General features: G+C 42.9%; 4 protein-coding genes across 4 annotated transcripts; all 4 read left to right on the forward strand.

Annotated features, from left to right (window-relative positions):
• The first annotated feature begins 510 nt into the window (after positions 1-510).
• On the forward strand, positions 511-9,012 carry LOC136470510 (threonine--tRNA ligase, mitochondrial 1-like). The gene is made up of 20 exons (XM_066468339.1): positions 511-901; positions 1,103-1,340; positions 1,476-1,535; positions 1,644-1,733; positions 1,972-2,046; positions 2,162-2,290; positions 2,381-2,470; positions 3,126-3,214; positions 3,317-3,413; positions 3,501-3,587; positions 3,686-3,770; positions 5,796-5,890; positions 5,995-6,027; positions 6,295-6,381; positions 7,127-7,219; positions 7,492-7,584; positions 7,670-7,891; positions 8,256-8,327; positions 8,502-8,573; positions 8,715-9,012. The coding sequence occupies exons 1-20, from the start codon at positions 585-587 to the stop codon at positions 8,808-8,810; spliced, it is 2,220 nt and encodes a 739-aa protein (XP_066324436.1). The 5' UTR covers positions 511-584; the 3' UTR covers positions 8,811-9,012.
• Positions 9,013-10,360: 1,348 nt separating this feature from the next.
• LOC136510955 (putative cyclin-dependent kinase F-2) lies at positions 10,361-11,428 on the forward strand. Its single transcript, XM_066505228.1, has one exon. The coding sequence runs from the start codon at positions 10,361-10,363 to the stop codon at positions 11,426-11,428; it is 1,068 nt and encodes a 355-aa protein (XP_066361325.1).
• Positions 11,429-16,940: 5,512 nt separating this feature from the next.
• Positions 16,941-22,635, forward strand: LOC136470520 (uncharacterized). The gene is made up of 5 exons (XM_066468344.1): positions 16,941-17,577; positions 19,899-20,013; positions 20,847-20,965; positions 21,831-21,892; positions 22,304-22,635. Exons 1-4 carry the CDS (start codon positions 17,327-17,329, stop codon positions 21,880-21,882), a joined length of 537 nt encoding a protein of 178 aa, XP_066324441.1. The 5' UTR covers positions 16,941-17,326; the 3' UTR covers positions 21,883-21,892; positions 22,304-22,635.
• Positions 22,636-26,042: 3,407 nt separating this feature from the next.
• LOC136470530 (alpha-amylase/trypsin inhibitor-like) lies at positions 26,043-27,065 on the forward strand. The gene has a single exon (XM_066468349.1). The coding sequence runs from the start codon at positions 26,103-26,105 to the stop codon at positions 26,856-26,858; it is 756 nt and encodes a 251-aa protein (XP_066324446.1). The 5' UTR covers positions 26,043-26,102; the 3' UTR covers positions 26,859-27,065.
• The last annotated feature ends 267 nt before the right edge of the window (positions 27,066-27,332 follow it).

Below are 27,332 nucleotides of genomic sequence, written 5' to 3' on the forward strand. Positions count from 1 at the left end.
ATGCATGATGATTTAAAGGCACTAAGAAGAATAAAAGTGACGTGGAACCTTAAAAAATAGAAAATGTAAAATAGAGTACCTTCGGTAATGTTTTTTAGGGTTATTTTTAGAGTCTCAAAACAACTCTATTTTAGACTTAATATGTACCTATTGTCTGAATTTGGATCCTTATCTATTCCAATAATCACAATTTAAGCACATATCCATCAAGTTAACATGGCTAGATGCGTAACATACTTTTTTTTTTTACTTTCAAGATGTGTAACGTACTTGTATGGAAAAGATACTTGCGTGCTGCAGTGTTGTCGTAGATGAGCGAGTGAAGGGCATGGTATAAGTTGCAAATAGAAATAAAGCATAGGAATTAATGGAATCTCTCATCCTTATGAATTTAAGACATGAATATCTAAATTTTGGAAAGTTCAATAAATTTTAAGTCAAATAGCTTGTCCATAAATAAAGCAGTTTTATTTATTTTTTCTAACAGGAAAGGATCCAAACGGGCATGGTTTGGTCTAATGAACCCGTCAAAATAAAAACAAAACCCTAGAGTGCCTATCCCGCGACGCCGCCGCCTACGCTTAATGCTAGAGTGCCTCCGGCGAGGCCTCTCGCTCGTCCGGCACCCCACCACCCGCGTCCTCGCTAAACCGTATCTCCACCCTGCCCGCCTCTTCCTCCACCACTTCGCCGCCGACGCGATGGGTGAGGGCTCCTCTGCTGGTAAGGAGGGGAAGGGGAAGGGGAAGGCCAAGGCCAAGGCCCCCGCCGCGGATTCGGTCCTGGTTGCTCGCGACGACTCCTACCTAGAAGCGGTCACACAGAAGAGGATTCGCTTGTTCGAGGAGATCCAGGCAAGGCAGGCCGTCGAGCGGCTGAATATCGGCGGCGAAGTTATCAAGTGAGTGCTGATCCGCTTGTGGGGTTATTTCCGAATTAGAGTCATGCAAGTGGAATCATAATCCACACTTTATGAAATTCATATGACATCATGAAATTGAACTGCTGACTGTTCGTAGTTTTTGCTGTGCCAACTGTTGCTTGCTTGCTTGATAATGCTGATTCTCACTCGGAACCATTGTTTGGGGGCCATATCCTTCAGGGTAACTCTGCCTGATGGTGCTATCAAGGAAGGGAAGAAATGGATAACAACCCCAATGGATATTGCTAAGGAGATATCAAGTGGATTCGCATCTAGTTGTTTGATAGCTCAAGTGGACGAAACACTCTGGGATATGGGGAGGCCTCTCGAAGGTGACTGTAAATTGCAAATGTTCAAGTTTGATACCAATGAAGGCCGTGACACCTTCTGGCACTCAAGTGCTCATATTCTTGGAGAAGTGAGTTGGCATTTCGCTTGTTCAAGTCTTCGAGCATGTTTTTTTATTTAAACGTTGTCACACCTTTTCTATTTTGTTATTCAATGACTTCAAGTATTTGTATGTGAAAATTCATTTTTTCATGTAAATTTGCAGTCTATTGAGAGAGCATATGGCTGCAAGCTGTGTATTGGGCCTTGCACCACAAGAGGGGAGGTATGAAAATGATCCGAAGATCACCAGCTTAAAGCTTAATGAATTTAATGTAACCATCTTATCTGTTGGTGAACTGCTTTCTGAAATGTTTCCACTTGACATGCTAAGGGTTTCTACTATGATGCTTACTACAAAGATCAAACATTGAACGAGGAGCACTTTGGTATCATTGAAAGCCAAGCTAAAAAGGCTGTTGCGGTATGCTTTGAATTTTAACTCATTTCATTTAAGCTTATGTTAAACTTGTTTTGTGGGCACTATCTACCTGGACGGCTTATTTCAATGCATTGTATGTGGGTCACAAAGTACATGCTGTGATTCAGAATTTTGAAATTGCTAATAATGTATCCATGTCTTGCATTGTTTTTGTGGCATCAGTGAAGCACTCTAGCTAGAAACATTGTGTTCTTAGATGGTTAAATCTCACTTGGTGCAGGAAAAGCAACCATTTGAACGCATCGAGGTCAGCAGGGCAGAAGCTCTTGAAATGTTTGCTGAAAATGAATTCAAGGCAACCTTCCTTGCTCCTGTCTTGTTTGTTTCATTCCTCTATATTATTTTGCTGCTTATGTTAAATATATATGAATTCCATCCATTCTTACAAAAAAAATGAATTATATGTTCAGGTTGAAATCATTAATGAGTTGCCCGAGGACAAGACCATTACAGTATACAGGTGTGGTCCTTTAGTTGACCTATGCCGTGGGCCACACATCCCAAATACTTCCTTCGTCAAAGCTTTCGCTTGTCTGAAGGTAATGATTCTTTGATTGTGCACTATTCTTCTGGTTCTCTTTTTAGTGGAACTGGCTATTTCATATGTATACACACATGTAAATATTCAGGCTTCATCATCATATTGGAGAGGAAAAGTAGACCGCGAAAGCCTGCAGAGAGTATATGGAATTTCTTTCCCTGATTCTCGACGTCTCACGGTATAGAATTGAATTTCTGCTTATGATGCTATCACTGATGACATGGACAATTGTAATCTGTTTACTACTCCCTCCGTTCCAAATTATAAGTCGCTTTGATTTTTTTGGTACATCCATTTTACTATGCATCTAGATAAATAATATATCTAGATACATAGCAAAATGGATGAACCAAAAAAGTCAAAGCGACTTATAATTTGGAACGGAGGGAGTAATATATAACCCTGCTGAACATGTCAGTTATATTTGCGCTTTAGATACTAGCATAAATTATTTGTTCATGAATCATGATTCATGTGCTGCATCTGACTTGGCAGAAAGTTTCATACATGATGATACACTTTTCTCTGAATGAATACCTTGAAACTGTGTCTAAGATCTCCTTGTGTTTTTCGGAACCTGTTGGTTAACATGGATTATGGGGTTAGGGATAATTTGCACAACACACTGCATGGTAATCGTGTGAAACTTTAATTGAGCGTGTCTCTGAGGCACTGATAAGTTCAGGTAACTGTAGTAATTATGAATATCAAGACAGGCCATGCCTTTCAGATCTGTGTTATCGTAATCTGTCCGACCGTCCCTGAATGATATGTTTGCGTTTTCTTTTGTTTCTCATCTTTTGCGTCTCTGTTTATTACATGACACTTTGCAGGAATATAAACATTTTCTAGAGGAAGCTAAGAAACGTGATCATAGGATACTAGGGAAAGCACAGGAACTCTTCTTTTTCCATGAACTTAGGTACATAGAACTCGTTTATGTTTCTTTCTTTTCTTGCTTTCATATCTCATTGTGACATCTCTGGTTAATGGTGAATTGCTGATTGTATTTACAATTGTGCAGTCCTGGGAGCTGCTTCTTCCTTCCACATGGTGCTAGGATATATAACAAACTGATGGACTTCATGCGGCAACAGTACAGAGCTAGAGGATACCAAGAGGTATATATTAGTTTGTTATTTACTTAGTTAGATTATAGACATCGCTGTTCAATTCCACTGTTTTTGTTCCTTATGCCTATCATATAGGTGTTGAGCCCAAATATGTACAATATGCAACTCTGGGAAACTTCTGGACACGCTGCAAACTACAAGGAGAATATGTTTGTTTTTGAGGTATGTGCATTCATAGATTATGCAGCAGAATCTATGTCAGTTTATTGTACATTACATGTGTCATAGATAGACTGCTTGTTGGATCAATTCTTGTGCAGATTGAGAAACAGGAATTTGGACTTAAGCCAATGAATTGTCCAGGCCACTGTCTAATGTTTGCTAATAGGGTTCGGTCATACAGAGGTGAGTTTCTTCCTAATCATTGTATTGTAAATTGCTTTGTTTTAAGTGAACCTTTCTGCTTGCACAAGAATAGCTTAAAGCAGTTGCAAACTGATAAATCTCCATGCCTAGGGCCACTATCTAAGCGCCTAAGCAACTCATACCAGGCCCACTAACCTATAGTCAACGACTTCACATTTGGTGTACAAAACACATACGAGCCAAATATTTTGCCAAATATTTTGCCATTAATGAAAACATTCATAAAAGAACTAAATAGTTCTTTAATCTATACAAGATAATGGTTCATAACCTTGCAAACTTAAAATGGATACTACAAGTTAATTGGATGAGGGGTCTTTCGTAAACATAATTGGATGAGGGGTCTTTCGTAAGCAAGAGATTGTGGCTTTACTATCACTAACTTATAGAAAAAGAATAAATTTCTTTTTGATAGATATATATAACCAAGAATCATTCAAATATTGATTTCCTATACTATTTCTTAGCTTGTTCTAAAAAATGCGCTCTGAAAATATTCTCTCAACACTTGTAACTGCAAATGGTAGTAACACAACACCATTTTAAGAAGCTTGTAAACAAATGCGAATGAGAGATGTCTTTTTTTTCTCAACAAATTTGACTGAGACTAAAATGAAACAAGTATGCTTCAGCAAATTACTGCTGACCAGTGATCAATTGGGCATGAAGTCATGACTAGAACTAAACAATAGACTGACATCTTAAAGATTTGTACAAAGTCACGGGTTCGAAGCAGCCTCTCCGCAGATTTTGTGGGGGGAAGGCTTGCCTCGGTTTTTCCCTTCCCCAGACCCCACTCATGTGGGAGCCTCCGGCACTGGGTCTGCCCCTTATCTAGAAGGTAAAACCTTATATTGTGAGGCTGATCTCCCTCTTCACAGCTGGAGCTAGTCCTAACTACTGTGCTCACAACCGGCATGACCACAGGAACGGGGACTTCAATAGATATTTGGGAATGGGGAATTCTATTACCTGCTGGAGTTCTGGCTGCTGCCATGCTCTCCAACGTTGGCCGGCGGTTGTCCATGTACACAACGGCACAAGCATAGCGCTCTGCGCACAGGCGTCTAGTTATGCTCCCATTCCTGCATCCAGCCTCTGCTAGCTGCTTCCCTGCATCTCTTTGGCTTGCTTGTTAATTGATTTGGCGGTGCCATCGCTTGCCAGTCATCCCCATTTGGCTGATTTGGCCATGCTGCCGCCCAATTTAGCCATGCCAATGATTGTGCTTGGGGTTCACATTGTGGAGTAGGGAGGGGGGCAGCCGCCTGCATGTGAGCGCTGCTTGCGCCAATGTAGGAAAGAGTGAGCGGAGAGGTCAAACAACAAGAGGAGAGGCTTCAGGTAGGACAAACACGAGGTGGCAGACTGCTGTCTTGCTGGGCTGGGAGGTTCACTAGGTCATGCCTAGGGCCACATGGATTTGGCCATAAGTTTTCAATGGGAAAGCCAATTTGTGGGCCACGCCTAGGACCATGGCCCTAGTCCCATATCCCTCATGGCTTAAAGCGGTCCTTGGGTAAGATGTGCTATGTGCATGTAACAAACACAACTGCTGTGTGTCTGTGTTCGACTATAAACACCATGAACTTTGTTGCACAAGATAGAACATTATAGGGGAGACTTCTGCTGTTTTTTTGGACTTTCGGTATTGGAGACAATTTTCACAGTTTGCCTTCAGATTGCATTGCATACCTCTTGTATAAACAAGACAAGATAAGTGCTAACAACAGTATGCAATCAAACCAGCTCCTCTTATACTTATCCCCAATCAAACTTGGATCAAATCTTGATTGGATCCATAGGAGCCGATATGTCAGTGCTTTGTCACTGATACTAACTCCTAATGGAACCAAATGAACAATTTAAGCTTAACCAATGCCGCTCCAGTCATCCTTCTGTAGTATCTTCATTTTCAAGGGGACCCTTAATTTTCTACCATTACTGTGCATTTGTTGATTTGACAAACCTTATGTGTAATAGCTGGCTTACCTTTTGCTACAGAGTTGCCTCTTCGCATGGCTGATTTTGGAGTGCTTCATAGAAATGAGCTTAGTGGCGCTCTTACAGGTTTGACACGTGTTAGAAGATTCCAGCAGGTAAGACATCTATTCTGTGAGTTGTTTGTTTCAGTCCAGTTATATTTAATGATAATTTGTTCTCTCCATACTAATTTTTCAATGTTTTATTATGTCTATGGCAGGACGATGCTCATATCTTCTGCAGAGAAGACCAAGTAGGTTTTATTTGTGTAAACCGTGCTTTTTTACTATCCTCTAGAATGGAATGAATCGTTTTGTACTTCTATTAGTAATCACTATACTGTATAATCTACATAAAGTGTATGATGTTATGATAATTACTTTTACATGAGTGCTTAACACCAGCACCCTGCATACATTCTAATTTGCATTAGCAAGTTGTATAGTGTGTTTATTGTTTCTTCCTTTTCTCTGACAGTAGATATACTCCTACATTTGTTAAAAGTGTGTTTTTGTTGCAGATCAAGGATGAAGTTAAGGCTGTTTTGGAATTCATCAATTATGTTTACGAGATATTTGGCTTCAAATATGAGTTGGAGTTGTCTACGGTATTCTTCTGTTCTTTTTATCTTTTATACTGATGGCATTTCTGCTTGATAGGAACCAGAATATATGCTTAACATTTGGCATGAAATGAAGACAATCTGGGAGCTGTAAATCGCAGCTTTAATATGCAGGATGAACTGCTTAACAATCAGCGTTAATATATCTTTTTTTTATTTTTACTTTCTTACTATACTTGTGTGCTAACCTCTGATGAATTCGAATAACAAGATCACCACTGAATATGTGATATTTATGTAGCTATGGGCATGTTATCACATACATATTTTTCAGAATTATTATAAAATCTGGGCAGTAACACTAATATTTGTTCTTGGTTGCTAGTTGCTTGTTATTATCTCACTGAAATATATTGAGATAATGTAGTATACATTCTTGCTTTTTTTTTTAACTTCGAGTTGGTAAAGCTCATGACAAGATCTTGCAATCTCTCTTCGCATTTGATGTTTCCACATGTTTCCCTGAGTCTTTAATTCCAGACAGCTTGATTGGATTTGATATATTGTCTTATGGTGATCTAAAAAACCAATTTTTCAACGACTAATGAAAATTTGTATGTTACATTGTTACTTCCATTGTTTTATCCTTGCTACTTCCCATTTTCATATCTTTCGGGCAAAATGCTAAGATTTAATGAATTCTCTGAGCTTCAAAGGATATTGATAACCTTGTAATAGTTTGATGTTTCTTAGTTAATACTCTAACCTGATCATGATGTCATTTTTCCAGAGACCAGAGAAGTATCTAGGTGAAATTGAAACTTGGAACAAAGCAGAGCAACAATTAACAGAAGCTTTGAATGAGTTTGGGAAGCCGTGGAAGGTACCTTCACAAAGACTATGATAGCCCTTTTTCCCTTTGATGTTTCCATGCCTTTATTATGCTATACTAGAGCTAGACTAGATTTGTATTTGTACACAATATTCAATATTTTTGGTGCAGTTAAAAGGGCTTTCACTCAATTATCATGTCATTGTTAGTACCTGCACTGGCTCTGACTAAAATCACAGAGGAAGTGCATGCACATTTTGCAACATTATTTTCCCATGACATTGCCTTGTATTGAGAGGACTTATATAGATGCCTTCATGCAGATTAATGAAGGGGATGGTGCTTTCTACGGCCCAAAAATTGATATTGGTGTGTTTGACGCCCTTAAGAGGAAATTTCAGTGTGCAACCTTACAGGTTCCCTTGAATGTTATTCTGTCATTAAATAATTAAAATAATCATTTATCATTTTTATCTAACCTTATATTATTATCTGTTACAGCTGGATTTTCAGCTGCCCATTCGGTTCAAGCTGGCTTATTCTGCTGAGGATGAAGCCAAAATTGAAAGACCTGTGATGATACACAGGGCAATCCTAGGTTCTGTTGAAAGGATGTTTGCCATTCTTTTGGAGCATTACAATGGTAAATGGCCCTTATGGCTAAGCCCTCGCCAGGCCATTGTTTGCTCGGTATCTTCTGGTTCAGTGGAATATGCGAAACAGGTAAATGGTGAAAACTGACTTGACTTCATAGTTCTCTGTTGTGGCTGACATTAAAGAAAACTTCTGTTGAGTTATATTCCACTTTGTGGTCCTCACCAGTTGTGTGGTATTTTAGATGATTCTTTGCGGTTAGCAGTGTGAAATTGCCTAGTTTTTATCTCAAATTCAAACAACAAATATCTATTTAGTTTGAGTCGGTTGATGAGTCCACACGTATCCTTTAATGTAACCTTCCTACCTTTGATAGCTTACCATACTATCCTTATGGGTTCATGTTATATGTGTTCCCTTTTACCGCTTTAGACAAAATTGGACCTTGCTCATTTAATAATGGTGCTGATGATCTTTTTGTTTCTGATGCCAGGTTCTTGCCACTCTACATGAAGCTGGTTTTCACGTTGATATTGACGCTAGTGACAGGACAATACAAAAGAAGGTACTTTCCAGTTACCAAGCTCTTTTAGGCTTTGGCACTGTTTCTTTTAATTTCTTGTTCTTATATTTGTTATTTCTTGTTCTTATATTTGTTTGCGTGTCCTCATACAAAATTTTCAATTAAAAAAGAAGGAATTACATGTAGCCAACTGTGACCTCTCAATAAATCTTGCAGGTACGGGAAGCCCAACTAGCCCAATTCAACTACATTCTTGTCGTAGGTGCACAAGAGGCCGAGACTGGAAATGTAAGTCCTCTTTACCTCGTGCCATTATTTTTCTTCTACACATGCCGTGTACTTGTGTACCACTATCACCCTCAGATATTGATGCACGCAAAATAGATTTGATTTCCTTGCTGTTTGACGTGGATCCCTTGTGTACTGCAGATCTGCGTTAGGGTAAGAGACAATGCTGACCTGGCCACAATGAGCGTAGATGGCTTCATCACACGTTTGAAGGAAGAAATCGTAGCCTTCAGATGATTTTGATGCTGCATAATTTCATACTACTTGTCAGTCGTTGACTAGTTTGTGATTTTGACGAGTTGTTACTGATCAGCATTGAGTTCCTCGTGTTACTATTCTTGTTTGTATGTTGGGAAGCTACTAAAAGGTTGTATCTTTGTTATTATAATTACAGATGTGAAGTTAAATACTGCCAATAGTAAACAATTGTCGACTTCCAGTGATTTTCGTTACTGTCTTCGCCCTCTCCTACCACCCACATCATAACCACGTTGACCAAAATCATTTTGTGGTTGCGATTTGGGTCGAAAACACTTGAAACCGTGTCAAAATACAACTTCAATTTGGATCTTGGCTGATAAAACAGGCTCAGACGTTTTAACAGAAATCAGCCAAAGTTTGCTTCTTGCATTCCTGGCCGTAACGTATCCTGGTGATGCTTAGTTGTATAAAATAAAGTAGCGTTTCTGGCCGGATCGGTTCCAGGACTTTCCGTGCCAACCGAACGAAGTATAATAGCAGGCTGTAAGCCGATTAAATGCTGAGGTGGGGGAGAGAGGGGAGGAGAGAGAGGAGAAGCGGGCTGTAAACTTACAGCCGGTTTGGGCACAAGAACCAAGAAAGTCTGTGAGAGAAGTGGGGGAGAGAGGGGAGGAGAGAGAGGAGAAGCGGGCTGTAAACTTACAGCCGGTTTGGGCACAAGAACCAAGAAAGTCTATGAGAGAGACAAGTGGGCCATATATTAACTGTAAAAAGCTAACTACTATATGAGTGGACTGAGAAAAGGCTGCAAGAAACCTTACAGCCAGCAAGCCGACTGTATTATTAGCCTTGCTCTCAGGAGGCTTTGCTGAAGTAGATCATGTTCTAGATTTCGTAATTCGTTTAAGTAAGTAAGACTGTAATAAGAGCACGAAAACAATAGTTTTGTTCTTAGATTTCATAAGGAGCACATAAATCGGTCGGTCCTGTTAATTTTGTTGAGCCAACGGGGCCACGGCCAATGTCAGCATTTCAGCAACAGTGGGACTCTGAGGCCCAACCTTGTCGCTCCGTTGCTTCCTTGCAGGCCGGACAAGCAGCCGTGATTTACGCCTCCCACGGCCCACGTACAACGGCCCACAGCCCACAGCCCATAGCCCACAGCCCATAGCCCAAACACTTGACGACGACGGAGCCCAACAACGATGAAATCCATCAGACCAACCAAACCCGATCGGAACTTGGGACTGTGTGCCGCGCGCGCAACGCAGGCCATCGCCCAAAAGCTTTCGGAGTCGGGAGGCTCGCTGTCGGAGTCGCATGCAGGATCGTCGCAGAACGCGTCCGCGGCACGCGTCAGGTGATTGCTCGCTCCCATCCTTTGTCGGAGACGAGAGGAGAGATCGACCATGCGGATGCGGGAACCGAGTCGAAGTCGAAGTCGAGCATTGCTCGTCGTCGTCGCACTCACTCCGCACCCGCAGTATATAGTCGCCGCCTCTCCCCCACCTCCAACGATCATCGTCCCCCTGCCTCCGCCTCCAGCAAGCAGCCCGTCGAATCATCCATCTCCTCCACTCGCCCCAATGGCGGCCTGCGTACAGGCAGCATCAGCCCCCGCCGCCGGCGCGGCGCGACCGACCCGCAAGAGGACGCGGATCGCCATGGGCAGCACCGACGACTACGAGGAGACCGGCCGCATCGGCACGGGCGCCTTCGGCTCGGTCCACAAGGCGCGCCACCGCGGCACCGGCCGGACCGTCGCCATCAAGCGCCTCGCCGCGGCCGACGGCAGCCAGGTGGCGCTGCTGCGGGAGGCGTCGCTGCTCGAGGCGAGCGGCCGCGACAACCCGTTCGTCGTCGGCTTCCACGGCCTCGCCCGCAGACCGGCCACCATGGACCTCTGCCTGGTCATGGAGTGCGTCGGCGCGAGCCTCCACGACCTACTCCACCAGCGCCGCTGCGATGGGATGCCGCCGCTGCAGGAGGCGACGGTGCGCGCCGTCATGTGGCAGCTGCTCACGGGAGCCAAGAAGATGCACGACGCCCACGTCGTCCACCGGGACATCAAGCCCGACAACGTCCTCGTCGCCGATGACCGCACCACCGTCAAGATCTGCGACTTTGGGCTCGCCATGTACATGGCCGAGCCTCCGCCGTACGAGACCGCCGGATCGCTGTGGTACATGGCGCCCGAGGTGCTGCTGGGGAAGCCCGACTACGACGCCCTCGTCGACACCTGGTCGCTCGGCTGCGTGATGGCGGAGCTCATCGACGGATCCCCTCTGTTCATGGCTTCCAATGAAGCAGACCAGCTCGACGAGATCTTCAACGTCCTGGGCGTGCCAGATGAAACGACGTGGCCATGGTTCTCGTCCGCGCCGTTCGCCACCAAGTTGATTCCGAAGCTGAACATGAAGCGGCGCAACCTACTGCGCGAGGAGTTCCCCAAGAAAAAGCTGTCCGTGCAAGGATTCCAGGTACTCAGCGGCCTGCTCACTTGCAACCCCGACAAGCGGCTCACGGCAGCTGCCGCACTCAAGCACCCATGGTTCGCCACCAAGATGAACGCACCGGAGCTGCACCTGCAAAAGAAAGAAGAAGTGCCATCAACGTTGCCCAAGATCAAGAGAATAAGGGTGCTCTGTCCGTGACTTTGAAGTGTGCTTCCACCGTTGTATTTGTGTGCGTTTAAAACTAACTTGTTCTTCTGAACACAGATTGTAACGCCTGTTGTATTGTTGCTGTGAATATCGTGATATACTAATATAAATTGCATATTTGAATTGGATCTTTTTGCGGCGTTTTTGAATGAAATTGATCCGTCTTGCCATAAATAAAGCACTAAACCCTGAAGTGATCTCCTCTCTAAATATTGGTATGGCAGCAAATGGAATAGTATGTATTCATGGTAGAATTGGATATGGATATTAGTTCAAGCACATGAGTTCGGCCGAGATTGATCTTCAGTCTCACACTTTCAGTGCATGAGAAATATATATTGCAAAGTGGTCTACATAAGTGGTTTTAAAAAAAACAGTCTTTATAGTTGTAAAAAATTTTCACAATATGTAAAGATCAGATGGACTATAGAGGTAGGGCCCACTAACCAACAAAAAAAGGAACTCGCTAAAATTCAAATGTCTGAATTTTAGCTAACTTGCATGCGACGGTTATTGCATATATATTTTTATATTAAAGTTGTAACTTTAGTTCGTTGCCATTTATGTACGTATAATATGTAATTTTTGGTTTCGACAATAAAAAACCTATCCGACAAAACTACAAATATGATAAAATCTGATCTGTGTTGACACAAAGACAGTTAATAATTTGCAATTATTTCTGTAGTTAGACAATGACAAAAAAATTGATATGTTACAATACAAAGATAAATTACAAATCACAAAAGCAACAATTTACTTGTATTAGTTGGTTGTACAAGAGTGTTGTGTGAAACCATGCGCCTCTTTGGCCGTGCTTGTTTCGTGCGGTGAGGAGCCGGAGTTGGAGGAAAAAACAGTTTTTTTTTACCTCTGTCTCATTTGGAGAAGAGAGAAAAACGGTGAAAGGTCCTAATATGGCTAGATGGGGGTGAATAGCCTATTTAAAAATCTACAAATCAACTAGAGCAATTTGATTAGTATGACAAATAGCGAAAAGCAAACTTGCTCTAGCTCTACAAGGGTTGCAAACCACCTATCCAATAATTCTAGTTATAATGATTTCTAGGCACACAACTTGCAAAGTTACTACTCACTAAGAGCTCTCAATCCTGCTACTTTAAAGAGCTCCACTAGATGAACTTAAAATAACAAAGCAAGCTCTCAATTCTAATTACACTAAAGAGCATGCCACAACTAGTTTGCAAGAATATAAATGAGTGAGTAGGATGATTATACCGCCGTATAGAGGAGTGAACCAATCACAAGGTGAATATTAAATCAATCACCGGGAGAATACCAAATGGCAAGAGACAACCGATTTTCTCCCGAGGTTCACGTGCTTGCCAACACGCTACGTCCCCGTTGTGTCGACCAACACTTGGTGGTTCGGCGGCTAAGAGGTGTTGCACAAACCTCGTCCACACGATTGAACACCGCAAGAACCTATCCACAAGTGAGGTAACTCAATGACACGAGCAATCCACTAAAGTTACCTTTCGGCGCTCTGCCGGAGAAGGTACAAATCCCCTCACAATCACTGGAGATGGCCACGAACAATCACCAACTCGTGTCAATCCTCCACCGCTGCACCAAGCCGTCTAGGTGGTGGCAACCACCAAGAGTAACAAGCAAAATTCACAGCGCAGCACGAATACCAAGTGCCTCTAGATGCAATCACTCAAGCAATGCACTTGGATTCTCTCCCAATCTCACTAAGATGATTGATCAATGATGGAGATGAGTGGGAGGGCTTTTGCCTAGCTCACAAGGTTGCTATGTCAATGAAAATGTGCAAGAGAGTGAGCTTGAGCCGACCATGGGGCTTAAATAGAACCCCCACGAAATAGAGCCGTTGTACCCCTTTCACTGGGCACAAGTCGTGGTGACCGGACGCAGCACCGGATGCACCGGTCGTGAATACCGGACGTGTCCGGTCGCCATACCGGACGTGTCCGGTAGCTACCAGACCGCCATGTGTCCCACCGTTGCCTCAAACGGCTCTCTGATATGTCCGACCAGACGCACTGTTCGAAATGACCGAACGCAGAGCCGCTGTGTCCGATCGAGTCCAATAAGCCTCTAGGGCCGATCGAACGCGTCAGTTAGAAACTGACCGGACGCTGAGCCTCAGCATCCGGTCGAGTACAGTAAGTACCCACGGACGACCGGACACGTCCGGTCACTCCGGACCGGACGCGGCCAGCGTCCGATCAACTGTCTCACCGAACACCGATCTTACTGATTCACACCGAACACGTCCGGTGTGTCGACCAGACGCGTCCGGTCGCTGAGTTCATCGTTAATACCGGACGCGTCTGGTCACCATATCGGACGCGTCCGGTCACTCTGTGATCAGCGCGACTAACTCCTTTTCACCTCTAACTTCTTCACCCTTGCTCAAATGTGCCCACCACCAAGTGTATCACCTTGTGCACATGTGTTAGCATATTTTCACAAACATTTTCAAGGGTGTTAGCACTCCACTAGATCCCAAATGCGTATGCAATGAGTTAGAGCATCTAGTGGCACTTTGATAACCGCATTTCAATACGAGTTTCACCCCTCTTAATAGTACGGCTATCTAACCTAAATGTGATCACACTCGCTAAGTGTCTTGATCACCGAAACAAAATAGCTCATACTATTTTTACCTTTGCCTTGAGCCTTTTGTTTTTCTCTTTCTTCTTTTCCAAGTTCAAGCATTTGATCATCACCATGTCATCACCATCGTCATGATCTTCGCCATTATTTCATCACTTGGAGTAGTACTACCTATCTCTTAATCACTTGGATAAACTAGGTTAACACTTAGGGTTTCATCAATTAACCAAAACCAAACTAGAGCTTTCAATCTCCCTCTTTTTGGTAATTGATGACAACCCTTTCACAAAGATATGAATTGAAATTTAATTGAATCCATGTTGCTTGCCCACGCATATTTACCATGTATAAAGGATATGGATAAGTTTCATGAATCCCAAATGATAGCAATTGCTCCCCCTACATATATGCTAAGAGTTTAGATTGTAGCTTGCACATATGCTTAGATAGGAAATATAGGAGTCATTTTCTACCAAATGATGCTAAGGTATAAGAGATGGACCTTTGAAGCGTGATACCAATCGGAGTGCATAAATATACCATCCTTAGCACCATTAGTAACTAGACATACACAAAAACTAGAATACCCCATGAGATCAATATTACAAGCAAGGGTCTAGTTTCCATAGAATGAACATAAGTCTAGTTACTTTAGCCTATGCATGCTAGTTTTTTATTTCAACATTCAAACCTACAACTAGCATACACCACACAAGCATGGATATTGAAATTAAGAACTTGTACCATGCAAGCAAATATATGAAATGCACATTCAAATGCAACATACAAGTTTATGAGCTTGCTCCCTCTACTTGTGTGCAATTTTGATTGATCCCCTTACAATGTTATTTCATTTGTTTGCTCCCCCTATCTTACTATCTTTGTGAATTTCTCTCCCCCTTTGTCAACAATTAGCACAAAAAGAGGGCTCAAAATGTTAGATAGGTTGGGGTGAAACCATGTGAAATGAGGATCATTTTTCCAATTTGATTTAATCTATATCACTTGCAATGAGTTAGAGCATCTAGTGGCACTTTGATAATCGCATTTCAATACGAGTTTCACCTCTCTTAATAGTACGGCTATCTAACCTAAATGTGATCACACTCGCTAAGTGTCTTGATCACCGAAATAAAATAGCTCCTACTATTTTTACCTTTGTCTTGAGCCTTTTTGTTTTTCTCTTTCTTCTTTTCCAAGTTCAAGCATTTGATCATCACCATGCCATCACCATCGTCATGATCTTCGCCATTGCTTCATTATTTGGAGTAGTGCTACCTATCTCTTAATCACTTGGATAAACTAGGTTAGCACTTAGGGTTTCATCAATTAACCAAAATCAAACTAGAGCTTTCAAACAGCATGAGCTTTTTTTACAACAACAGTGCACGAGTTGGAGGAGCCTCGTCTCTGCCACCTCCTTCTCCGTCTCAACCACTCATTGCTTGTTGATCTTTGCGGCAGAGACGATGATCATGATGCTGATCTCGGCACGCGTTCTCTCCCATTCACCCTCGAGTCATGATAGTGCGTCACGAGGTGTATTATAATCAGGTCCTTGGTGAGTGTGTCACTTGTCGAGCCAGAGCTGCGATTCATCTCGTTCAGCACCAGGAGATCGAGTGAGAGTTAGCCACTTGCAGCTATCAATTCGACCCCGAGTTTAGTCACTTCATGCATCTCCATACTATTACTTTGACCGTTTGAAGCTAAATGCCTTGGACCCCCTTAATAGTATGTTCAAAGTACAATAAAAACTTATTACACACTAATTAACGAATGTGATTAACATCTAGTATTTTCGTAATCCTTATGCCATACATGATAAACACCAAATCTTGAAGCCAAGTCATTTGTGGCCATTCTCAATAACGTGATTAACTCAAATGCAATTAGCCCCTGGAAGATATATGTTAGTCACACATATTTATGCTTTGTCAATCACCAAAACCCTATTTACTCCATATTAGGGCCTAGATGCGCTCACGCTCCCTTTGCTGTAGCTCCTCGATGAGTCAGACATGCTTAGTGGTGCGTAGAGCGAGAAAGGCCTACCCTTGTATCCGGATGACATCCAATCCTCGCGCATGGTCTATGGTCACCGTCGACCCATGCCTCTCTCCATCGAGAGCTATCGTGATAGGATAAGATGGAAAGGTAATTTCTTTTAAATTTTATATTGCCGATCATAGCGGTATGGACTGCTTTATGGTGTATTTGGTAGAGCTCCGACATTAGCTAAACTGCTCTGGCTTTAGCTCTTTGGTGGAATAATTTTCTTTGGCTCTAAGTAACTACTCTAAAAGAACATTTACTAAAATAGTTGCTCATGTTAGATTTTTACAAAATATGAAATATTGATGATACTCTTTATTTTTTCCTCCATTTGTTCTTTATTAGTAAAAATGGCTTCTCATGTTAGACGAAGTGAGATGGATCCTCCTCTGATTTTAGAAATCAGACAGTATTACCTTAATAAAAGTTTTGGGTAAGAGGACATGCTCATCCAAATCTTTTTTGTTTGGTTGGGTGAATTGAAGGGACGGGGGATGATAATTCTTAAGACTAGCTTCAACAACGACATCCAAAATATAAGGCCCATTTGACATTTGAGTAGCGCTACAGGCAAATGGTTCAATACATTTTCGGTATATTCTCCAACAACAGGACCAAAAAGAGAATCCTTTCTGCAAATGAGCTTAAAGGAGAGAGAATACTCATATTTGTGTTATGTCTCTCAGACAACCCAAAATAGATCACCCGTCTAGGTAATCTGTTGGAAGTCGATTTGGGGTGCTTCCTATTTTAGGTCTAGGTCACTCGCCGTTAACTATAAGTCATCTTGTAGTCCCACCATCCTTTATTCGGCCCCACCTGTCATCCTCTAGTTTGTTTACAGGAGTATTATAATTTTCCGTTGCTCTCTGCCTGCACGGTGACCCCCTCGGCTCCTCCTCACCGGCGCCCCCTCCAGCTGCCTCCGCCCAGCCGCCCCCTCCTGATCCCTCTCCGCTCAGCCGCCCCCTCCCCGGCGACCTTCCTCCTGAGGCACCGCTGCCCGGTTGCCCCCTCCCCAGCGCGCCACCCGTCTGCACACCGCCGCCCGGCCACTCGCCTGCAGACCGCCGCCCTCGCCTAGCCGCCTGCACATCGGCGCCTGGAGGACGAGAAGCGCGGAAGACAACCCCAACCTCGCCTGGAAAACGCATCCCAAGACTTCAACCTCCCTTTCCGGCCGGAGATCCGCCTCGCATCTCCGCGACAGATCCGGGCAAACGGCGGCCGATGCAGTTCTTCGGCAGCTCGTCGCTGACGTCGGTCGCGCCGGAGGCGACCCCAGCCCCGGCGGCGCCCCCCGGCACGGGCACGGGCGCCAGCGCGCAGGTCCTCTACGTCTTCAACCGCAGCGGCGTCTGCCTGCTCTACCGCGAGTGGCACCGCCCGCTCCGCACGCTCGACCCCACCCAGGACCACAAGCTCATGTTCGGACTCCTCTTCTCGCTTCGCTCCTTCACCGCCAAGATCGACCCAACCACGTACGTCCTGCTTCTCGATCTTCTAGCACTCCTCGTGTGAGCGGTTATCTATTGAGGCGGCCGTTAGTCGGAAATAGTTTCGCATCGATCCTGCATCTGGCCAATGTATGATCTTCTGTTAGAAACTAGACTAGAAAGGCAGGTGCGACCTTGCCCCGCCAAAGCTAGATTGGGCCAGTTTTGATCAGCCCTCGCATTTACTTTTTGGTACACTTAGTATGTATGATGGCCTAGTACCGTTTCTACAGAGCACGATACTCCTGCCAAATCACATATTAATGTTAACCAAATGGCTGAATATTTAGAGTGGCAGCTCTAACTTTTGTGTGATCTGATAGTTCAGTTTGAAAGCAGAGAAAACTCTCAATGGTTTTATGAAAACTCATAAATTAATTGATGATACAAATGGGTAAAGTAGTAAGTAAACTATCTGCATTTCTTACCTTATTCCAACTACTCTTGGATTCATCCTCCAAGGACCTCTTGAAGTACTTTCGAAAATTGATGTACTTCCAAAATTGAAACTAGTCCCTGGAAATAAACGAGCATATAAAATGAATTTTCAGCAGCCTAAACTGATAGCATGAGGTTAGTTGTGAATCAGAAATTACTTGCAAAAATGAGCCCGGACATATAAAATATTCTTTAGCAGCCTAAACTGATAGCATGAGGTTACTTGTAATTTGTGAAGCAGAAACTACATACAAAAATGAATCTGTGTCGCAAAGTAAGGTTGCCTGTCCGAACAAATCCTCGTTGAAGCATGCTGACGGGTCGACCTCCAGTGCTGTTGACGGCAAACACCGGACACCCTTGCCTGACACAACAATTCGATGGTGGAGGGGCTAGAGGAAGAGACCTTGTGGCAGGCAGGTCATGGCGTTCCAAACGACCATTTCATCGAACACTATGGGGGCGTCCGTTGAGCATTTGCCGCTCGAGCCCACCATCAGCGCCATGCCAGTACCCCCCCTGCGGCACATCTGCGCTTCATATCCTCCTTGCGCCACGTGCCTGCGCCACCCATGCATGCTCTGCTCCTCCTCACGCTGCGCAGTCGCTGCCTCCGCCTCCACTCTGCTTAGATAGGGGACAGGAACAGGAAAGGAGCGGCAGTGAGGGTGATGCTGCGCCAGGGAGAGAAGACAGGGGAGTGCGTGGCAGCGTGGCGTTGGGTTCAATGCTGCCGCCGAGTCTCCATCCAGGGGTTGCTTTGTCCTTTCGCCTCCAGCTTAGCAGCTCACTGTGGCTTCCTTGCCTAGGAGGAGGCGATCTCCTTGCGCCGCACCTCTGCCATGCAGGAGAGGAGGGCAAGCACGATGGAGGTGGCAATCTAGTGGCAGGAGATGGAGGACTCGCTAAGAAGCGCAAAGAACTAGCGCCGGAGGTCTGGGAGGTTGGGACCGACAGTGATTGCGTCTCTTTAGCACCCCAGCAGAGGGGAAGGGCAGGGGACGTCGGAGGGTAGTGGGAGGAGAGAGATGGGCATGGCAGCAGGAGCAAAGGAGGAATTGTGCAGGTTCACGATGATTCGCGAGCGCATGGGTTTACGGATTAATGGGCGATAGACCTGCTATGACCTAGATCGAACGGTCTACATCGTGTCCTTGCCGGATCTGACGGTTAGCAGGTTTGCAGGCGACGTGGATTGATCCACCGCACGAACCTTGTCTCTTGATTAGTATTATAGAGATGAATAAGAGTTCCATCATCAGTCCAAGTAGTCGTTCACAGCATGATGAGTTTGGAGGAGATTTCATGCTCTTTTGTAGTAGAAGAATTTAGCGGTGAAAATGGAAGAAGGGAGCTGGAAAGGGTAACAGAGGCTTATCCTTGTAATACAACAAGTATCTCCATCTCTTATGAACATTGGTAATGGGACATGTTGGTGATTTCTTGTCAGCTACCTATGTATATATAGACTTTCTGGTTAGTTTACATAAGCTTGTAACAATTTAAAGGGCTGGGGTTTGATCTTTCAACACAATAATTACTGGAGTATTAACATGATATGACAAAAGGTAAAAAAATTGATGGAAGTTGATCAATTGCTCAAATGTTAAGCCACTGATGCTCTGCTTGGATTCGCAAACAGCTTGATGTTTTTTGTATTTTCACACCAGTTGCATTAGTTTTGTATTATATATATTTTCCAAACTGTGCATTGCCCGATTGATAACAAGGTTATTGTAGAAGACAATCATTTATACTTACAAATAACTGGAGGACATAGACCGTGTACCAAGTGGCAAGTGTTTTGAGTCTTTAAGATGCCTAATTCTCTTATTTTCCTCTTGACCTTTTTCATGTAACAAATGCAGGGCTGAAAAGGGAAATCTTGGTGTGCCACTACTGCCAGGCCAAGGTTGTTCGTTTTATAGCTTCAAGACAAACACATACAAACTGAACTTCATGGAGAGCCCTTCTGGTATAAAGGTTAGTATTGCCTATGTTCTTGCCCTGCTGTATCATCTTATTAAGATCAAAGTTTCTTTTTATGTATCCCAACATTCATTTGTGTTTGGGCCAGATGAATTTGATTGGTTACAACGACTTGCAGCAGAAATAAATATTGTTTTAAATGCTATTGAGTATTGAACTACCAGATTGCTTCGCCATTGATTTAATAATTTGCCTGGTATGACCAATGGGTTGTACATTTGTATTGTGAAGAACGATGGGGCAGCATGGAGAGGGTGGTTTTATGAGCATGATGAGAGCTTAGGGTTTAGTGGTCCCATGAAAGAATCGAAGAAGTATTGACAAGTATCAGAATTATTATTATTTTTTTAAAATGCTTAAATATCAGATGCTTGTCCGACAAGTATCAGAGTATTGATACCCAATACATGAGCACTCTTAAGTATCTGTGCATCACAGGTTTTAGGACACTGGATACCATGGCTTTTAGTCTACCTATGTGCGTGCTGACTATTTTCATTTAATTGTCATCCATAATGTCCTAGTCCTGTCAGTATCCTTCTATCAGGAAAGCTGCTGATGTGGTATATTGTTACATAGATTACACTTCCTCCTTTGAAAAGCTAAATCCATTTCCCTTCCTTTGATATACTAAATGTATGGTGTGGCATTTTGACCTTTAGTATGAAAGACATCAGTGCAATCTTTTTTCCCTGCAGCGTTGTACCAATTGAATGTCTTTGTAATTTGGTCATTTCTTTTAGCATGGTAGTGATCGAGCAGATAGATGTACAATATTCCTTTCTCCAGAGCTATACTCTATGATTTACTCTACCCTCTTGGTATAGCTTATACTAATTACACATCCAAGGACTGGTGATCAGCGAGACTCGCTAAAGCATATCTACAACCTATATGTGGAATATGTTGTAAAAAATCCTCTGTATGCTCCTGGAACACCAATCAAGTAAGTTTTGCCGGTTAATGGAATTTTTTTTACTGCATGTTTAGCTAGAATATTGTTGTTTTTTGCTTTGCTAACATTAAAACTTTTAGAGGAATGGGATCCTTTTTTTGAGACTATTTGTAGAAGGGATGATTTGTTCCAGAATTCATATTTGAGCATTTGACCTAAGTAATGAGCAGACGTTAGATAGATATAAGTGCATAACTTATTTGGGAGGCATATTGATGCTGCAAGTAAAGATACCATGATAGATGTAGCCAGCAGCAGGTGTTAGATCTTTTCACAGCTAGTAGTCCTCAGTCTCCCAAACATACTGAAACTTGTGAAATCGAAGCTTAAACATTCAAATTGTGATAGTGGCACTCAGTGATACTGTTTACTGCTCTTTCTTTAATTCGCATGATTGTTCTGAATTTGTTGTTTTCAAACATCATGATTGTTTCCGTTTGACCATTATTTTTGCACATGTTCAGCTGAGTTATTGATAAGCTATAGCCTAACTCTTGCTGTCCAGTGTTCTTTCTAGTTGAGGATAACAGCCTTGTAGTGGATATGAACCCTGGATAGTCATCAGTTTTGAGAGTTGAGATGATACCTCAATTACCCATAAACAACCAGTAGTTTCTTGTTTCATGCCTACTGGTCACATTAGGGCAGACCCAGTGCCGGAGGCTCCACATGAGTGGGGTCTGGGGAAGGGAAAAACCGAGGCAAGCCTTGCCCCCGCAAATCTGCGGAGAGGCTGCTTCGAACCCACGACCTGGTAACTCAGTGAGATAGCTCTCACCAGTGCACCAGGCCTACTGGTCACATTGTTTCTTCTTTATCTCAGTTAACTAATTTCCTGAGCATCTCTTATTTGCAGGTGCGAACTTTTCAATAAACATCTCGATCAATACGTGAGAACATTAATTTGATGCCGTAGAGGTAATTTCTATCCTTGGTGTTGCTTACAGCGCCTCAAATAGTAGTTCTTTGAATGCTTAACAATCTATAATTGGTGCGCTGTACAGCGCTGCATATGTATTTTGCATCAATGTTTGACAATCTTTTTATGTGATTATATGCTTGGGGCTCTTTGCTCATTCCCATTTGTTTCATCTGAAACATTTGTAAAGAAGTCCTATTGAGTTGACAAAAAAAATCCTGAAAAAATATTTCAGATGCTTCTATTATGTTGGTACTATGTCAGAGAGCCATGAAGCGTGAAACATAGTATTTGCTATGCTAAGATGTCTAGGCGTGCATTCCCCTTTGTCCTGGTTATTCAGCTACGTATTGTGTTCCAGTTTCACACAATGGGGTCATACTTATCACTGCTGCAATGTTTCGTTGCAGACTATTGGGTTGGTGAGGCATTAGGGAAAAAAAAGGGACCATTTCATGATGTCACCATTTCGTGGAAGCGCCGTCTCAGGGGTGGTAGACTTCTCTGGTGGAAAATTTGTTTTATTCTCATTGTGCTTGCACAGCCGCACCATGGCACAAAGCTGCTGTGTTCTTGTGTACCGACTTCAATTTGATAGCTCTACTGTGACAACAGTTGTTAGTTTGATCATGACGGATGCACTCGACAGGGAAACTGCATTGTCTCTTCTAATGTGATAAATCTCCATATATATGGTTAATCGACGAGTTATTGCGTAACTGTTCAAGGGGTTCCTCGTCAATTAATTATCAGAAGATACTACTACATGAATCGGCCACCTTGTCAGATGACTAGACTGAAGATTACCATATGAAACAGCATATTTTCTGCTTGAGACATTACAGCTTTAAGGCGTAGTAGCGTAGTCAAAAATTAAATTTAGCTCTAAACAACATATTTTATGTTTGGATCATTTTCTCTAAACTTTAGAACTCTAAATTTTAGAGCTAAAGTCTCTAAACAAGTGGTCTAAAGTTAGCTTAAAACTTTAACCGACCTTACATTAGAGCTTTATATCTTAAAACTGAGCTAAAGTGCTCTAAAGTTTAGAGGAGGGGATCAAACAGGCCCTAAGACTGGTAAAATGTGCAGGGGATCACACAGTATAAACAACTCTGGCGTTGCGTTGGGTTTAGGTGATTAAGTTCTGGACCTAATATTGCGTAATTGCGGAAGCGGCCAAAGCTTCTGGCTACACTATTTTGACTTAGTCAGATGATCTTTACGGATTGTGTTCTTCGCTTATGGATCACTTCATAATAAGGATGTTTTTTCTTTGGTCCTCTAGTTACTTAATGCAAAGGAGTGGATTAAGTATGCTTATCACTCAACACTTCGTAAGGCTATTATTTTTTCCCCAAAATCTTATAATTAGACTAGCTAGTCACAGTGCATTGCATCATGCACATTAAATAAGTGCCATGTAAAACTTGAAAACAGAGAATAAAGCAGAATCCTTGTTAGAGAATATTCCCTCAATCAAATTATAAAATGTTTTAGCTTTTCTTGATACATTGCTTTTACACGGCATGTTCGCTGGTTGGTTTCTGGGCTGGTTTGGGCTGGCTGGTGCTGGTTTATTGTGAGAGAAAAACACTGTTGGCTGGCTGGTTTGGGCTGGCTGAAACCAACAAGCGAACAGGCTGACAGTGTATCTAGACATAATATATATCTAAGTGCATAACAAAAAATCATGAATCTATAAAAAAAATCAAAATGTCTTATAATTTGGAATTGAGATAGTACAATTTGGGCTCGATATGCAAAACTAGAAAACCATGCTCATATTTTTGGTCCATCCTCGTAGTCATATTCTCGTACTATTTTGTCTACTTGTTACAACGTTTTTTCCTAGAAAATTTGACCGAGCGCTTTTTTCTACATAAAAGTTTTAGGGTTACACTAATATAGTTATTTTGTAGAAAAAATGAATGGTCAAAGGTGCTACACTAAATTTCTGGTGATAAGCAAACCCAGATAGGGGGAAGAAATATAGTAAATATGAAGATTAGTTAGCAGGCAACAACTCTTTTTTTTTCCCGAATACACAAGTGCATTACGGATCATGTATTAAGAAGAAAGAAGTTATATGTTACAAGAATGACGTTGCTGGCCGTGGAGTTTCTCCTTTGGGGCTACATCTTGAGTAGAACAACCTTTGCGGTTATGCGATGCATACGAAGTCCCCCCTGCGCCAGTTTCAATCCACCATTCAGCTTTAGCCATCGTGGATGGCGTAGCTCGGAAGCACCGTGTGTTTCGCTCCTTCTAAATTTGCCAAGATTCGAGCGCGAACAAGGACCTGCACGCTGATCTTCGTCCCAGAGCGAGCTTTGCCAAGAGGCAGCAGGTTTGAACTTTGGAGATCACGAAAAATGTAGACCATTTCGTTTAAAAAAATTAAGAGCGCAAATTATGAAACACATGATGGAGGCCATTGCACAATTTTTGTCAGAAAGTGTATTACTTTCCGCTTTGTTCTGGAAAGTAAGACCTTTGTTTTTCTCTTCTCACTCGAAGCACGATTCTCATTAATTTTGACATGCCAGTTGCCAGCGACGCACTCGCCACAATCATCGGAAGGACCAAGTATTTGGCGCGTCCATCATCCGTGCGTGCACCAATTTCAGCCATATCTTGGCCAATTTGACGTCTACTGCACGCTGTTGTTTGGCAGAAATCTCCGAGCACATGCAGCTGCAAATGTTCAAGCAATTCTAGATAAACTTTAGAGTCATCAGATGCAATAACTTCAGCGTAGAAGTCTTGTGCACTCGTGCTGATTCCTCAACATGTGTGGAAATTCAACGTACCCGTGGCAAACACTTCATTTAATTTCAACATTGTCCCATATTTTCTATCTTGTAATTTGACTTCATTTTTGGAAGAAGCGGCATATTACCATATCAAATATTATAAGGTAAAGTACATTTTTTCAAAACTTCCAACGTAATTCGATTTTCAAACTTTAACTATGAAACCGGGTAACACAAAACCTTCAACTTCGAAATCAGAAAATTTTGGCCTTCTGGCTAGTTTCAACTTCAAAAATGGTTTTCTTATTTTCTAATAATAATAATAATAATAATAATAATAATAATAATAATAATAATAATAATAATAATAATAATAATAATAATAATAATAATAATAATAATAATAATAATAATAATAATAATAATAATAATAATAATCTGGTTTGATCTCTAGAAATTCGTAGTTAATTTATTTTAAATCATAAATAATGAAACTAGTTCCACTTTTCTTCTAAAAATGCATCTATCTATTGGTGCTATATTTAGAGATATAAGATCTTATTTGTTTTAAATAAATAATGAGTGCAAGCCGAGCAATAAAAGCAATTGGAATAGAAATAAACCAAACTTTTAAAAAAAAGTAGTACTAGTTCATATTTTCCTGGTTTAAAATAAATAAATTTTATTTTTTAGATAGTAAATCAAATTAATACCTAAACCACCTTTAAAACTAGCATGAGAACCAAATTTGTCTGGTTTAATAACCGGAGGATATTTGTTACCTAGTTTTGTAGTTTAAGGTGGAAAATTAGACCACCGCACAAATTTGAGTGTGAAAAATATACTTTACCCTATATTGTTTTAGTTTTATTCTAAATCAAACTTCTCTAATTTTAACTAAATTATATATACACTAACAACAACACATCAAATTAGTTTCATTGAATCCATCATAACATATGTATTGATAGTGCATTTATTAGGTATTGTGGATGTTAGTATAATTCTCTATAAACTTAGTCAACTGCAGAGAAGATTTGCTTAGAACATGTTGAAACGAATGGGTATTGCAGAAACCCAATTTCGCCTATTAACTACAGAATGCAAGATCTTTACATAAGCAGTTGCGCGAAGTTTTATCGATCCACAAAATCCACATCAAGTTTGGCAGCATAAGGCTTTGTCTGGATGCGTATGTATTCATCTCAATCCATATGTGTTAAAGTGGATTGGAGTGGAATTAAACTAAGTTCCATTCCATTTCACGTCTAACACATGTGAATTGAAGCGGATACACATGCATCCAAGCTACGAGTCTACGACGATACCAAGCTGCCTTGCCAAACTCGTGGAACCTTAGAAACCCGGCGAGAAAATTCCAGCACGCAAATGTCGAATTCTTCCAGTTCATGCACACTACCACAGCTATATATACTCATCCGTTCCCTCAACTATGCATCAGCATCGCTACTGGACTAGACAGTTGGATCAGGGGATCGGAGCAGCAGACAGAGAACCAGTAATGGCTTCCATCCTCCACCTCCTCCCGCTCGTCGTCCTCCTCCTTGCGGCGGCTGCCGACGCGGCCACCTTCACCGTGACGAACAACTGCCCGTACACCGTGTGGGCGGCGGCGGTGCCGGGCGGCGGGAAGCAGCTGGACAACGGGCAGACGTGGAGCATCGACGTGCCGGCGGGCACGACGGGGGGGCGCGTGTGGGCGCGCACGGGCTGCTCCTTCGACGGCAACGGCAACGGGCAGTGCCAGACGGGGGACTGCGGCGGCGTGCTGCAGTGCACGCAGTACGGGCAGCCGCCCAACACGCTGGCCGAGTACGGGCTGAACCAGTACGAGGGGCAAGACTTCTTCGACATCTCCCTGGTGGACGGCTTCAACGTGCCACTGGACTTCCTCCCCGCCGGCGACGGCTCCGGGTGCCCCAAGGGCGGGCCGCGCTGCGACGCCGACGTCACGTCGCAGTGCCCCGCCGCGCTGCAGGCCCCCGGCGGGTGCGACAACCCGTGCACCGTGTTCAAGACCGACGAGTACTGCTGCACTGGCTCGGCGGCGAACACCTGCGGGGCCACCGACTACTCCAGGTTCTTCAAGGGGCTGTGCCCGGACGCCTACAGCTACCCCAAGGACGACGCCACCAGCACCTACACGTGCCCCGGCGGCACCAACTACAACGTCGTCTTCTGCCCATGATTCCATGATCTCGATCGTCGAGCTGAAGTACCTAGTTAACCCCCACGAGACGTGAGAAATAAATAAAACTAGCACAAATGAATAACTTGTGCAAGAACAATTGATACACCATGCTCCACGTAGCATGACATGGTACCTAGTACACGCGAGTACGTCGGACATTTCTATGTATCCTTTAATTCCATGCATTGTTCTAGTTTCAAGGTTGGCAAATGAATTTTGTGCAATGATATCAGATACATTGCGTACGATATTCGCCATGTTCGCTTGTTGGTTTCAGCCAGCCCAAACCAGCCAGCCAACAATGTTTTTCTCTCATAACAAACCAGCACCAGTCAGCCCAAACCAGCCCAGAATCCAACCAGCGAACAAGCCGATTAACTTGTACGTGTTTTGTAGGCGTGCTTCGAACCATTTTCAAACTCGGCTTGCTTGCAAGATGAAGCAAAGGGAAGCTTCTAATAATCGTCTGTT

The sequence above is a fragment of the Miscanthus floridulus genome, chromosome 1 (genome assembly GCF_019320115.1).
Source record: "Miscanthus floridulus cultivar M001 chromosome 1, ASM1932011v1, whole genome shotgun sequence".
Taxonomy (NCBI): Eukaryota; Viridiplantae; Streptophyta; class Magnoliopsida; order Poales; family Poaceae; genus Miscanthus; species Miscanthus floridulus.